Source organism: Pundamilia nyererei, unplaced genomic scaffold (assembly GCF_000239375.1).
Source record: "Pundamilia nyererei isolate P.nyererei 1_Seehausen unplaced genomic scaffold, PunNye1.0 scaffold00099, whole genome shotgun sequence".
In the NCBI taxonomy this organism is placed as follows: domain Eukaryota; kingdom Metazoa; phylum Chordata; class Actinopteri; order Cichliformes; family Cichlidae; genus Pundamilia; species Pundamilia nyererei.
The window spans coordinates 716,768-733,229 of record NW_005187500.1 but is presented as its reverse complement, the minus strand read 5'-3'; the positions used below and the strand labels follow the sequence as shown (position 1 = coordinate 733,229).

Here is a 16,462-nt window from a genome sequence, read left to right as displayed (position 1 = left end):
ATAATAAATATTTGGAATGTTTCAAACATATTTGAAACAATTAGAAGAAAGTTCACTCACCTGCATTTTCTGTATTATTAGTTGGGGTTAATTTGAGAAGCTAAAGCTTTACTAAGAAGCAGTGTGACTTCTTCACTTTTTACCTTGTGTCAGAAAAGCGAAGACCAATGCATCAGCCAAACCGTGAAGATTATTTTGCCATTACTAAGCCAAAGTACAATAAGCAGATTGGTAAATGGACCACTTGCAGCAGTAGCAGCCAAATTTCAAAGAGCATGCAATATTTGAAATTCAATCATGATTAGCGTCTGGCGGTTTGTGTGTACGTGTGTGTTTTGTGGTCAACCTTAGGTTACATGGAGGAGTTAACGCTCAAACGGTGTCACAAGACGAGGTCAACTAAGCATCTTCACTATGGGACTGAACAAGAAAGAGCTACACTGGCCTTACACTGCAAAAATACAAGGCAACAGTTTGCATCTGCTGCTCTCTATATACTGTTGTGCTTCCTGTTCCTGTACATATATTGCTCCTGTTTGCTGTGATAAGGTGCTTTTTTTAAGCATTTTTATGAACTGCCTTAAAAAACGGACACCAGTTCCCTCAATAAATAAATCACTGATACCGTGTGTTTTTTTCCACACATGAATAGTGGGCAATGTGGAGGGACTCATGTTGACACATTGTCCACAGGTGCACCATCACACATGCAACACAACAGGAGAAAATCTGAGTCATACATGTTATCCCTACTGGAAATTCACTTGATTTAGACAAGACTATTGCCTGGACCTGAGTGAGCAAGAGGCAGGACCCAAAACACCCACATGCTCATTGTGCAATCACCAAACAAGTACCTGTTTCATGATATGGGCGCAGGCAGCTGTCTAAGCTTAGTGAGTGAGACACTCACATTCTTACAAGCAGCTCCATCAGGCATGAACCTGAACAAAACCAGGGCTGCAGCATGTGTGTGAAATGACCAAGTCGTGACATAATATCACTGAGAACACAGGGACAAAGCTTTGCCCCCCCCAAAAAAACCAAAATTGCTTTGCTCACAAAATCTTTAAAAAGGTGCATAAGTAAGCTCATGGACTAAACACGTGAGGATACTCAAGGTTTCTGAGCTCTTGGATAAGCTACCACAGTAAACTTATGAGTATAATTTTATCATTTCCACACCCTGACAAGCAAGCCTTACAGATTACTCTTCATTCTATGTTGTGACCCAATTCAATCCTCATCAGGCACTACACGTGGCAGAGTAATGTCCCATTAGGACCATGTGAAGTAAAGTCAGTGCTGATGACAGGTGGCATTACACTTCTCGCACAGATTACAAGATAAATTTAAGCATAGCTTTGAGACAAATGAAAGTTAATTACAACATAACACAGATGGAAGAGGACATGAATTTCAAACGGAAACCAAGAAATGCAAATTAAAATGAAATCATTTTACCCACAGTATTATCACACTTGCAACAGGTTCTAAATCACTTGTACATAAAACAAAAATGATGAAATGCCAGCAAGCCGTAAGACTGTGAAAGCTAAATCCTGTTTACAGAATATTGGCTGAGATGTGGAAAGGAATTTCAAGAATGCACTAAAACTTGGTTAAACATGTGTGTAAAGAATACTTAAACCTAGCCCATTAGTGCTGAGGCTCTAAGAGCAAACAAACTCTACAGTAGTCTCTATGCTTCAAATGGATATTCAGCTTATAAATGTTGCTTTAAACAGGATTTTACTTCCACAATGAAGTAGTTAAATTTCAACTCACCGTCTGCAAACACATAAGAAAGCAGTAAAGGAAAAAAAAATAAGAGAAGACAAAAACAAAAACAACAAAAAAGTCAAAGCAATCATGGATGCTGGACAAAAAGAATAAAAAATATCCCATTCTGAGTATTTACAGGACAAATGTTTGGAGGAAGAAAAAAAACAAAAACATACATGTTGGCCATTAAAAACTAATCCACAATGGAAAACTAAAGTAGCTGGATGTGTATGGACATAAATAAGTGAAAATAATTCATAATATTCTTAAACTTTTAAATGGATAACATGTTGCTATATAGAAGAAAAACATGTCCTAATGAAATGCTGTAAGTCCCTTACAAGTGGTTAGTTAACGTTTGTGTTAAACCCTGATATTTAACACACAGGATTTAACACATTTCCCTCTCTCTGTGGTAATGCACTGCACTCAGAGACATGCAGCCTTTGAAATGTAAATAGACTGCCATACCTTTAAGTGCAATGACCTTGCTGGCTGGATTCATGATGGCGCTGTCAGCTGAGATGGGCCTGCGGATAGGTGTGTTGGGGTCGGCCAAGTCGATGATCACCACCTGAGTCTGCTCACCCACCTTCTCACGCACACAGATGAACTTATCAGACTCCATGGTTAGGGTGCTGAAGCCTATGTTGGCCGGATTGATCCCTAAGTTTTGGAGCTAAAAGAAACAAGGGGAAAAAAGCAGAACCATGTGAGCCTGAACAGAACTGGGCAGCAAAAGGTTCGTTAGGTAAATATGAAGATCATCTCGGGAAACAAGACGTCACATTGTTCCTGTCACAATTTCAACCTAAGCCTTTGACAAATCTATAGTCAAATTAATGCTAGGAGTTGACCAAACAACAGGGTCCACTAAGAATGTTGGGACTTTAAACTCAGCTACTGTGCACTACCACAGAGAGCGGATGAGTTTGCCATACTGGAGCTAGGCAGCAGTTCTTTGGACACATGTAGTTTTGTACTGGATGTAACAGTTATTGCCTGGCCTGGGTGGAGAGCTAATGCACAGCCAAGTTCTCAAAGTATGGGCCAAAGAGGAAACTGCAACATCATTACATAACACTCAAGTGTCTCTTTAGTCTGACTAACAGGAACTATTCACAGTCTGACATCTCAGAAATTATTATGTTTCACAGGAGCTGGTTTGCCAACACAATATATACCAATATCAGTGCATGAAGAGGATTCTGTCACGTCATATAGACAACCACTGGTGCTTTATTTTGTCCAAGTTTTACCTAAATTAATACCAATTTGAATCCCTGAGGGAAACTCAAGTACATTAGAGCATGCCTTAGCTTTAGCTTCAATTACTTGTAGGTGTTCCATGAAAAGAGAGACAGGACACGTGAAAAAATTAACCTGCATAAAAATAAAGCCTCAGGCTGTGTGTGAAACAATTTGCCGCATGTAACACCAGCAAGTTCTGCAGATCTGCTTACTGACAAAGGCTGGAAACAGGGTATCCTGCCTGCCTTACACAAACCCTGACACAGCAGTGCTTGCTGAGGACAGTCAGAGGAGTAATGGGCAAAGCCAGCTCTGAGCGAGAGTATCAAGAAGAAGCAGTTTTCATTGCTTAACTATACGAATAATACTCAACATGAAAAATAAGAAAAAGGCAATTATCAACCACATGCAGCCAACACTGGTATAACGTAAATTTAAAGGAAATGAAACTACAAAAACCATCCCATGCACCATGTTTTGCTGTTGCAACTTCCTCCAATTTTTGGCTGTCAATGAGTAATATACCACAGTTGTACAACTGCTGAATAATCACAACTATTTAGAACATGGTTTTGTGTTTAAACCCAAGACCGTTACCGTGTATATACATTTTTATTTATGGCCAAGTATTTGCGTCTTTGATCAGACATAACTGCTATATCGTGCACAGCAATCATTTACAAAAAATAAACATATCCTATTGCAGTAATGTGAATAAAGCTGGTAATGGTTGTATAATGCTTTGCTTTCAGGAAAAATGGCCTCAGAAATGTTACAATGCTTTCTCATTTTATTCAAAATAAATCCGTGGGTGCAAATGACATAAATATCTTTTGTCTTTTCAGTAGACAGCTGTTACTATACTTATAATGACGCTTAATAAATCTTAATCTGTGTGTTAAAGGTGCACAATCTATTACTGCCTGCTTAAATTAACCAGCCATAAAATTTTACACATTCACTTGTAGTGCTGAAATGTTTTATGTTGGAGGGGGGGGTTAAAGCATATTGGATCACTCCCATCTTTGTTGGCAAATGTTCATTTTTAAGACTCTTGAGATAAAAATGTGACCCCCTTCTAAAAATTTTGCCTAGTTCAATTCTAATCAGCAAACACACTCACAGTTCTGAAAACTGCTCAACGAAAGAGACCTTTTATCAATGACAGGACACACCCTCTCCACAACCCTGCCCCAACCACACAGTGTGTAACCTGGTTCCCTCTCAATGACAGTGCAAACAACTGTACAGAACAAGTCTTACTACAAGCTATGAGGAAAGAACTGAAAACTGATCTGAACATTTTTTTTGAACAGTGGAGAGGTGACATCATACAGTAACGTCACTGCAGCTTCCATGCCTCTTATCGTTGCCAATGTCCAGTATGGAAGCCTTGTTTACTAAGACAACATTTATTCAAACACCGGACAAAGGGAAACGGCCTATGTGGAGAATCCTGACCCTGAACACATCAGCTTTCACTAATATCTAGCAACAGTTTGTTTCATGAAAACACAGCAAGAGATACTACATAGCTTAAATTAATTTAAATAGATGGTCAGCATAACCAAGCACTCTCTATTCAGTTATGGCAACATCCCATGCAGCTGCTGTGTGAATGAACTACTAGTTTGTCTTCAAATGAGTGCACTTTAATTCAAACAGATGTATTTCTACATTTTAAAACACAAGAAGAAGCTATTATTACACAATATTTCTAAACAGATTTATGCGTTTCGCTTCCCTCTCATCTATTCTTGGATCAGCAGGAAGCCCTTTCATTCACACATGAAAAGCATTTCTAAAACAGGAAAGACCAGCATGGCCTTATCACAATGAATGCTACCCCTCTTGCACGGAATAAAGAAAAGCAAACGCAGACTGATTGACCACACCACAGTTTGAGAGACTGTTTTGCTATGGAAACCTTAGAGTAAAACACTACTGTGAGTTAACACTGCTGCAACATCACTGAGCAGGAATTTGGCTGAAAGCAGGTCAGCCCAAAGGAGCTACAAACAATGTGGAAAATCATTTAACCATTCAGTCTAGCACTGCTCTGCATAGCTGTTAACACATCAACCAACCAACTAGAGCCACACAATTATGTCCAAAGTGACGTTGTTCAATAGTAAAGTCATTATTATTCATTTGTTGAATTCTCTGCACTCTGATGTAAACAGAACATTGCTTTGTATAAATCTTTGTACTGAAACTTAGCAAAATTAAATAACAGCCCACTGATTTCACATTTACACTGTGCTGCACTGACACACTGCACAAGCTCATTTTTACTGATATCCAAGTTGACAATTTGAACGATTCACATAAAACGTTGTTTTTCTTGGTCTTTACGCATTAACTATACCGCAGACTGTCGTGTGTTTTCAGGGTAAAGGTTAGTTAGATTAGTTCTGTTGCTCTGCAAACAGACAGTACTCTTTGAATATGATATGCCAATATGATGAGCATGCATTTTTAATATTGTATGATCATGTTCTTTTAATTCTGATACGCCAAAATCATAATCGAAATTAAAAATTTGTTTGTGCTGCCCTCCATAGTTGATCAATGATAGGATAACAAAGGAAGAGCCTCCGAGAGACTTGCATGAAGCAAGAGTGAAAATCAAACTAATCTGTATTTAGAAAGTGTGGACAAAGAGAATAAAGAATGCATACAACTACGAAGGGTAGGCAAAGCACCTGGTAAAACACTTTTTAATGAAGAAGGAGGAAAAAAAAAAAAACACATTTAAGAAAGATAATTACAGAATCGATCACCTAGAGCACGTAAATGCTGATGTAGCAGAGACTACCATATTTTTCACACTATAAGGCACACTTAAAATCCTTTAATTTTCTCAAAAATCGGGTGCGCCTTATCTATGAATTCTGGCTGTGTTTACTGACCTCGAACGAAATTCCATCTCCCCCGTTGCTCGACACTGCGTGTATAGAGCAGGTAGTGCAACAATAGAAAAATAGTTGCGGGACGGCACTGTGTAGCGTTTGTCTAGGGTGTTGATCATTTTCCTAAATCCCTCGTTTTGCACAGTGTTGATGGGAGCCATATCTTTGGTCAGGTGATAAGTGATAGCCTCCGTAATTTCTTTGTGCCTGCGGGAGTTCGACGGGTATAGGGAAGCGCTGTATAAGGTTCCCGTTATTGGTGTTTGGGTGGTTGACCGGGACGGATTTTCTCCTGTCACTTTCTCGTCATCCCTGACGTGCTCTCCGTGGTTTTTTCCTGCTAATTTTAGCATCACACGGCACAGCTTCTGTATCACGTGGTATAAGGCTCCGCCCTTGTCATGTGTTGAGCAGGAAGAGTGAGCGCTTGTTTTCATGCAGATTACGTACAGCTCTGCTATCACTACCAACATGAATGAAGACAGAAAAGTACACAATAGTGATGTTTGTAGGGTTACTGAAGTAGGGCTAGATGGTATATAATGCTGTGCTAGTGATCGCTAGTGACACAGCTATGTTAGCATTACAAAGCATAACACAGTGAACCTGAACGCTAACTTTTTTCCACTTGATAAAAGTTCCCGATGTTTTTTTGACAAATGCAATCGCATGGAAAATTGCTGTAAACGGACCAAACTTCTGTAGGGGAGAACAACTGAGATAATCCAGCCACAATATGAGGTTAGTCATTAATGTAAGATAAGATAACCTTTATTAGTCCCACACGTGGGAAATTTGTTTTGTTACAGCAAAAAGTGGACAGTGCAAAGTTACATAGCAAAAATTAGAAAAACACTGGAACAACATATACTGGTGCGCCTTATCTATGAAAACCGACCCGTTTGTCGACAGTGCGCCTTATAATCCGAAAAATACAGTAGTTCAGCAAGCACTTGCAATGGCAGCAACAAAATGCCAGCAAGAGACATTGTGAATTATGATTACACTATTACCATCATCATTCATCTCTTTACAAACCATTAGCTCAAGCCCAGTCTTATTTTTTTCAATGACAGATTATAATGTTCTAGTTATTTTTTCCATGATCAATCATTTTTTCCTTTACTGACCAAAACTGCTATGCTATATAAGCTAAGGAAGATACCTGGCCATGTGCCCTGTAGTGGTGCAACGGATCACGGTTGATCCGTAATCCGAACCGATCCCACTCCACGGTTCGGCACGCATGTGATCCGAAGATTCGAAAAAGAAGAAAAAAAAATATGTGTATGGTGGCGTGGTGGGTCTGTCAAGCAATAGTTATGGTCAGCGCTAGCGAAGTGGAGTGGAGTGAGTGGAGGAGCAGACGAGTTTGCAGTATTTAAGCAGCCCTTTGCTGCCCAATCCGATCGGGCTAAAGCTATTACAAAAGCTATTGGGGTGTTTAGCTGCAGACGGGAGGCCGTATTCCTTTGTGCAAAACAAGGGGTTTAAACTATGATGAACGTGCTCGAGCCACGCTATGATATCTCGTTGTGCGTCCACTTTAGTGGCAAGATCGTTCCAAGCATGTATGAGCAGAAAAAGATTTAAGTTATGGCTGAAATGTCCCAGGCATCTTCTGTTGCCTTAACTACTACAAATGGGTGGAGCTCCGGGACAACGGAAAGCTACGTGACCATGACAGCTCATATCACAGCAGAGTGCGATATAATGAGCGGTATGTATTATTGTAGGGTCTACCTTACAATATAAAGCGCCTTGAGGCGACTGTTGTTGTGATTTGGTGCTTTATAAATAAAATTGAATTGAATTGAATTGAGTGGTAGATACAAAGCCCTATATTGTACCATAATTTGTTTTTTAATAATTGCATGGAATGAGTCTAGAGTTGAATGTTTTTAACAGGCAAAAAATACTTCAATAAGTAAATAAGTAAATGTTCAATTTTTGTCTTTTTTCGCTGATCCGAAAATTGATCCGATCCGAAACCTGAGATTTTTCATCCGTTGCACCACCAGTGCCCTGTAATCTTATCAGTGGCAGAAAGTGCCCATTCACATGCTTTATTGACAATTTACAGCAGTTATACACCAATTAGTTAAGTTAGCATAATTATGTATTTCTCAACAGCACTAGGGACAAACGTGACATTCAGAACAAAAAGCCTAATAAAAAGATCCCAATTTGAAACTTTGAGACAAAAAAAAAAAAGTCAAAGCAGATGCAGATTGCATTTTTATCTACTGGGGGGAAAAAGCACATTAGCCAAGGTTTACAGACACTCATGACCTCGATTTATGTCATAAATGGACTGACTCCAATACCTTCAATGTGAGGTTGCAACAGGAACTAAGATCACAGTACAGGAAATTATCAGTTTTAATCACAGTGACAACAACTGAACTTCAGAGAAGGACAGATAACTCAAGTCTAAGCAAATCATATCCTGAGAATGAGAACTAACTAGATAAAAATATAATTAACACCCCATATGATGGTACTTATTCACTTAGTCCCTTGGAGAGGGAGAGGCCATTCTGGCCAAAAGTTGGAAACACTATATAATCTTAATGTTTCAATTTCTTTCATCCATTTTTGGATATGCTGTCACTACTCTGCGTAACAAAAATATTTAACAGGCTTAAAAATATTTTGAAAATCTTTACATTTTTCTTTACCACAAGAAGCCCCAAACCCTGTTTGCAACCAATGCAATAATATATCGAGCATGTACTGTTCCAAAATAGGTCAAATTTTAAGCAACTCCTCTATAAACAAATATATAACCCTAGTAAGAATGGAGTTTAACCGACTCCAAGAAAGTCAAGTCAAACACATTTAGTAAAGGCCCAACAACTGAGCACATGGCTGCTGCATAATCTTCCGATGACAATAAATCCACAGAAAGATTTGAACTATTCTCCAACAACCTGTCAGCCCTGTCAGTAGAGTTAACCTGTATGCTCTTCCCTTAAAGGAAAGCAGCATCTTGTTCAGCAGAAAATAAACTTTGCACATGTAAAGTTCAAGGCAGGGTAGGGAAGGATGTGCTATGTAATGTGCTGAGGCTAGCAGGACTTGTTTGCAATACTCCACAACAGGAAGCCAGGGAGTCATTGTCTACCAGGACTGAAACAACAGGCCTGCCGAATCCTGCCTTCTCTGCTATCATGGGCCACTGGAGGGGGACATGGGATCATGGGTGAGGCATAAAAAGTGCTGCCTTTACAATTATAGTATTAGAAAGGAAAAAAGATGGAAGGGGTTCTGAACATCATCTGTCTCCAGTTCAGGTCATTTCTTGCTGAGGTGGTTGCGAGACTACAGTTTCCTTCTTTCCCTAAATGAGAGCTTTATCTTACATTTAGAGGCTGCTGCAGAATGTCAAGTGTTCAGCAAATCTGTATCCTTGCCAGCCTGTCACGAGGTATCAGGTGGTCATTTACTAGCACAGGTCAAAGTGTGACATGCAAACCTTTGTAAAAAGCATGAAACAACCTGCCCCTCCTCAACATGCAAACAGAAGGGATGTACAAGTATTTGCTTTGAACTAAATCAATTTGCTATTAAATACTATTGTGAGTGCATTTAACTATAGATACAAAGCGTCAAGTTTTCAGGGAACTAAACCCTTTCGCAGACTACAAACACCTAATTTAAAGCTAACCAACAACAGTTATTTGAAAGATCACCACTAATAATCACATCCTCTTCTTTCTTGCACCCTGCGTAAATTTGTATATTTAACTCAAGGTCTTCCTATGTAGGGCAAAATTTATCTAAATGACTATTTTTTGTGAATATCAAACTCTTTCAAAGGAAAAGAAGCTAGTACAACTGTAAAAGACAGCCTAGTCCAGTAATATAATGACACTCTGAGCTATAATTAGTATTCTAATTAGACTAGTACAAGTAAGAGAAACCTTTTGAAATGTTCACTATATTGTGGGCCTGCTGTCATGCATTTGTTACTAAAAGCCCAATTACAGAAATGTATACATTTTCTGTCATAGTGTATTTTAATGCAGTGTTTTCAGTATATACCAAAAAGACAATAGAAAAAGCTCGAGTACAATTCAAAATCTTAACCAAGGGAGATAAATGAAGACATCTTTTGCAAATGTAACAAATTACTGTGTACATCAAGACAAAAAAAATCTGTGTACACCAAAAGTAGATAAGAGTAACATGCAATTATGGACTTGTGCATGTGAAATATTGTATTTACTCAACACACAATCTATGGTTTTCCCTACATATCACCAGATTATCTTTGGGCACTGGATAGGAAGCCTGCCTTGTCAAACCCTGCTTACTAAATGCAAAATGGAAGTCTTCATCAACAGAGAATGATACCATGTTGCCATTACGCAAACTGGAGCCATTTTTGAAGATTACAGATTACACTCCCATGCTTACTTTGAGACTGGTTTCTGTCAGAACAATCACACCACTAAAACCTAAATGACAATTATCTCTTTTTCTGAATGGCAAACTGAAGGTTATACCACGTGAGGGAAAGATGTGACACTGTCACTTATGCTATCATGTCTGTTTGACTGGAGTCAACACTACACTATATAAATGGATGATATATAAAAATGCAAGATGTGCAAGTAGACCGGATGACACACAGATGGATAGTGTGAGGGAGACCAAGGGAGGGAGGAAACTGCAAAGACTGAGACTACCAAGTTTAACATGTATTGCTAGCTCAGTGCCTCAGCTCTCCAATTCAGATCCAGTAAAATCGACATGATTAATGCAACAATCCTATTTCGACATGTTTTACATCTATAAAAGTTCAGATTCAAAAGTATAGAACCAAATTTATGTGGTTTCAAGTATAATTTTTAGTTACTGATTAATCTAAAGCTTTTATTCAAGCTTTGTGCTGACTAATTGATTAACCAGCATACCTTTAAATATCCATTTAAGCACAACATCAGCAAACATCCAGTTTGTTCGTGACATTTATGTCAGTTTGGTCAGAATATGAATAATGAGCAAAATAATTAAGCTATCACCCAACACTGGTGACACCCAGCAGCCTTGAAGGGTGATCCACAATCACTTTTAGGCTTTAAAAAAAAAATAAATAAATAAACTGTGAACATGGCATTGAAAACAATATCCCTGCATACATCATGATGCAAAACTGTGTGAGTGATTGAAATTGGGTTTGACTTTGACTTAACACTAAAGCAAATCTTAAAGTCTGTCTGTATTTGAACTCGCTTGGTTGAGAATTCACGGGTGAAAAACAAAAGCATAAACCATGACCTGACATCAGGACGGTCACACCGTGGACATTTGAGTCTAAAGTATAAATAAAGCAGTAGAGCTAGATGTGAAGGAGCTATAATGGTCCATAACTGAGATATGCATATTTGCACAAAGAATGTTTTATGATATATCCAATTTTTCAGCCTAAGACATTAAACAAACAAAAAAAGAGATACCTGAGGTAATTTCAAGTCTGTCTTACAGGCTCTGAATCCATTGTTAATCACAGCTAAGCACACAGTGGTGTAGACTCAAACAGTGCCTATACGGTGATTTACTACTAACTAGTACCTAAAAGGAATGCAACAATATAAGCTGAACACTGGTAGGCAGCTTTGTGGACTTAGATTAGCCTATTGGAAAATGAGATGTGATGATGATTCATATGTTATGCAACGATAGAGAAGCTGAATTTTTTTTAACATTCTTGTATTCATGGCACAATTTATATTTTATTTATCCATAAAATAAAAGTATAAATGGTTTTGGCACTGGCTAGTGATCACAATAGTACTAATTATAAAATATCACCATTGGGCCACAATCTTATATTGGATGGATTCCTGCCAACTAGCTTAAGAAATAAAACACGGCTAGCAGCACTATGTAAATATTTCTGCTCCACATGAACAAAGCAAAAAGAACATCAACCATAAGGTGAAACGACAGATTTGCATCCAGGCACTGACAGTTACTCATTTGATCAAACGAGTTCAGCTTCATCTGGTTTTTTAGTAATTGGACTAAGAAAGATATAAGATGTTTCTCACAGATAATCCAAGCTTAAACACACTCATAATAGTGGTAACCATTAGCTGGTATAATTAGAAAAAAAAGATTACTTCATGAGTATAATTAAATGGACAGCTAAAGAGTTTGACCAAGTCAAAAGTGAAAGAAATTCTTGCAGTGATTCTAACATGCATTTGTTCAGAAACTCCATATGTATCATGAATGAAACCGCATATGCAGGTCATGCATTAGTGATATGTGCTGAAGATCTCTTTGTGTTTGTCACATAACATAACCTGGTGAGTCTGAGAATTACAGTACAGTACATTAATTAAAAGCTATAGCGTCAGTTTTTAAAGATGGACCAAAGAACAAGCACAAAAAATACATTCACCTTGCAGCTGACTGTGAAATTTGTGATTTCAATGAATTAAATGTTCATCACATTTGAAAGCAAAAGATGCACTGTTAGGGGATGACAGCGCTTTTTCCCCTCACTAAAGATAAAATACTAGTTAAGTCACAATGCAATTTGCCAATTTTGTATTGCTCTGTTTGCTTCTACAACCAAAAGGACTTAATAAGCATGTCAAAAATCATTCAATAATAATTTCATTGTAACTCTAGGCACAAAAGGTCTTTGCATAGCTTTGTGAAGCTCAGCCTCCATACAACCCCATGTGATAGGCCTACATATTAACTCATCAATGTCTGTGACATGAATTAACTTCTTTATGAATTAAGAATGTAGTAACAGGGAATGCTGCACTGTACTGAAAATGTTAATCATCTTTGGTTTAACAGATTTATCAGACTACTACTACTACACTGCTAATCTCTTAAGACATGCAATTAGGATCAGAGTCTGAACAGCAAGAAAAAGTAACATCAGGAACCTGGTAGCTAACCTGTGACTGAGCAAATGACTTAATGCTACAATAACCCCCAAAGCCAATGAACATAACGTCTGACCCCCTTTTTACAACTCAGTTCTACTGATCAAAGCTTAAAATGTCTTTCTTGACACCAAATTATTAGTCTCATGTGACACCCAAAGCCTTTAGTCATTGGATAACAGAGATAATTGTTTAATAAAGACCAAATACAGACTTGGGTGGATCAGAGTTCCCATTTGAAGCTTGATTTAGACACGAAAAGTCTATGTTTTATTCATTACATCTTGAAAGTCAGGAGCACTTTAGACTGACCCATAGGCTTCCTGTTTCCTCCACCTGACCTGAAAGCAGTTTTATTGGCATTATAGTAAAGGTGTGGCCATTTAAAGCATGAAGTACGTACAATCCAGGTAATACGTGGGGGGTGCACAAAAAGGAAGAACTTACTAATAGCATAAAAATCTTTAATAGCAGCTCCGTTGCGATCAAGGTGTGCCTCGGAGATAAAAAAAAGAAAGAGTACTGAATAGAAAAGGAGGCTCCGTGAATTCTTGAGTCACAGTTAACTTTGGCAAAGTCATTCAGCACGGGCGCTGGATTGCTATCTAACATACCACATGATCATTTGTACAACCAGCCAACGTGATATCCCCTTAAGGTCAAATAATCACTTTCAAATTAACACGACGGTACATATAATCAGGGCGCAGACAAATAAGGCGGGTGTAGAAGTTTTAATATTTTTTTGCGCCGTATGGTGATTTGAAGAAATCGATTGAGCGGTGTCGCAACAGGCGACAATAAGGATAACTATTTCATTTCTGAATCAGACGATTACAAGGCACTGATAGTGACGATTAATACCAACGACAGCAATAGCCACTCCGAGAAAATGAACACTTTTGCTGTGAATGGGGCAAATACTTATGAGAAATGGTAAACACATATTTCCGTTCATCACTACGATCTATTAGCATTATTTATATGCTGTATTTCTGTATTTCAGACTTAAAGAAGCGAACGAGGGTGGGTAAGCAAAGTGTTAGCAAGAATGCTTGATGCTACTAGCCAAGACAAACGTCATCCACCCTGTCAAGCTAGTTAGCGTAGCACCAAACGCTAACTTAGCTTGCTAGCAATCTCAAACTTGTGTTGAGAGTCTCTGAAGCGACAGCCAGTCTGGCAGTTATTGCGACCGAAAGATGAACTTGATCAAACAATTTAACCATTCATTGATTCACATACCTGCAGGTGCTCCTGAAAGCGAATAGGCAGGATCTGAGCCATGGCGGTTCCTCTCTCACTCTCCTCCGGTCTCGTCTAATGCTAACAAACTACGGCTGCTTCTCTCAGATCCTAGCCGGACAGCCAGGAAGTCTCTAGTCTAAAGTCCAATTGTAAGCGAATTCTACGCCTTATTTAAAACGCGCTGTCGGTGTGACTGTACTTTATTTGGTTTTTATTCCTTCCCTTAACTGTTTACTTGCGGTCTTCCCCGGCTAACGACTGTCACTACACCGACTCCCTGGACCTGCAATGGCGGTGGAGGTTGGTCAGCAGAGAAAACATCCCGGAAATGGAAGTGCACTCAATAAGGCGGATGGATACGTATTTCGACTTTTAAAAAGTGAACTGTGCTTAGTATGTTGCCGTTTGTTTGAAACATTTATAACATTTTAATTGTTCTTTAAAATATCAAAATAAGACAATGAACTTCAGCATAAAAATATATGAGAACAAACGTAAAAGTGGGACTACTTCTTTCTGTTCGCCCTTTGATTTTTGCCACATCATTCGTCTTTCTAAATTAACGTCATTCCTACGCGGTGTGTAGTAGCTGTACACTTGTTCCTCTCAGCCAATCCGATCACTCGGTACTCAAACGAGTAATTCAACTTTATTCTAATTACGGGACAGCGCTAAATTACTTTAAATTACGATTTAAATGCGCAGAGGAGATTCTTTCCTTATCATAATATATATACTTACTGGTCAGTACGCAGTGTACACAGCATGGTTCACATTAAAGGACTAAGTTTTCATTACAGTGCCTATTGATACAGGCCATTGTGTTTGTGTTGTTTAATTTCAGCCTTGGGGTTTGGGGGGACTTGTTCTGGTGAATTTTTGAAATCGCCCCTGCATTAATTTATCAAGAAAATGTCTTTAATTGTAAAAGTATACTTAACACGTCAACACATTCCTCAGTAGTTTTACAGCTTTTTAGTTATTTATTTATTTATTTATTAACTTTGTGTGTCCTACATATTTGTAAGGCTGTGTCCCCTTGTGTTCTCCCTGAAATCTATACCTATGAATTCACATGACAACTAGAATCTATTTTCTATACTTTGGCAGTCAAAGGAATTATAATGTGTGACATATTATGGTTAGAAAGTCTAATAGCAGAAATTTTCTGTTTTGTTCAGATGCATGCAATACGTGTTGGGTGGAGTGTGCAGGCATTTTAGTGAGTATTCATTTCCCTTTTTTACATCCACAATTTCTGTTGGCAGAGGATGTAACCTTATTGCTCAACATAAAACTGAATTATGGGAAAGCCATCTCTTAAGTGAGCTGACCTTTCAGCAGAAATGTTATTCTGTCGAGCCAGCAATTATAGCTTCTGAGGAAACAGACATTGCAAGAAAACGACTAGATCTGCATGTATTAGTCAATCATGTGTCAAGATGCCTAGCTGTGGTACCATCCTCCAAGATTACTGTGCATAAAATGTGTTATAGGGGGATTAAATTTGAGGTGGTGAACATCTGATCAGATTATTGTTGTTCTTCCCTGCAGATGGGAACTGAACAACAACAGAGACTAAGCCAGTTCTGCACATTAAAAAACAAACAAACAGGATTCAGTGTTTATACGAAAGATGATGATTCATAGCATGACTAACGGATATCTATCCATCCATCCGCTTCACCTTTTCAGGGTCGCAGGGGGTGCTGGGCGAGAGGCAGGGTACACCCTGGACAGGTCGCCAGTCTGTCACAGGGCTAACAGACACAGACAACCATTCGCGCTCACATTCACTCGCACATTCACACCTATGGGCAATTTGGATTAATCAATTAACTGCATGTCTTTGGATGGTGGGAGGAAGCCGGAGTACCTGGAAGGAACCCACGCAAACACAGGGAGAACATGCAAACTCCACACAGAAAGACCCCGGCCTGATGGTGGAATTGAACTCCACCACTTGCTGTGCGGCAAGAAGGTCTAACCACCGTGCCACCGTGCTGCCCTGACTAATGGATATCTAATAAAATAAAATAAAGATAACTGAGTCAGAATGGCCAACTCTTCTTATATGTTCTTATGTATCGACACCCTTCATTGGTTAGATCCCACCCATCTAAGCTCCTTTACTTTTATCTTATCTGATCACATTTGTTCTTTACTACAACATAGATGGATTTAGACTTTATTAATCTCACACTTGTTAGACGCACTGTATTAGACATACAGTAGAAAACAATAAATGAATGAGGAAAAAGTAAAACTGCCAAAAATGTGCTAAAATACACAGAAGAATACATAAAGAAAAAACACAGAAATGTCACAAAGACTTCATTTTACTGCATC

The 16,462-nt window shown here is 38.6% G+C and overlaps 1 protein-coding gene across 2 annotated transcripts in view; it reads right to left on the bottom strand.

The window, feature by feature from the left end:
- The window catches only part of cltca (clathrin, heavy chain a (Hc)), a 32,409-nt gene extending 17,963 nt beyond the window's left edge, over positions 1-14,446 (bottom strand). Inside the window, exons 1-3 of one of the 2 annotated variants that reach the window (XM_005740337.1) lie at positions 14,111-14,446; positions 2,257-2,464; positions 1,789-1,791 (exon numbers count right to left, since the gene is read on the bottom strand). In XM_005740337.1, coding sequence (XP_005740394.1) covers positions 1,789-1,791; positions 2,257-2,464; positions 14,111-14,152 — 253 coding nt within the window. In that variant the 5' untranslated portion in view covers positions 14,153-14,446. The remainder of the gene's footprint in view (positions 1-1,788; positions 1,792-2,256; positions 2,465-14,110) is intronic. The other variant, XM_005740338.1, reaches the window with a different exon arrangement.
- Between the last annotated feature and the right edge of the window lie 2,016 nt (positions 14,447-16,462).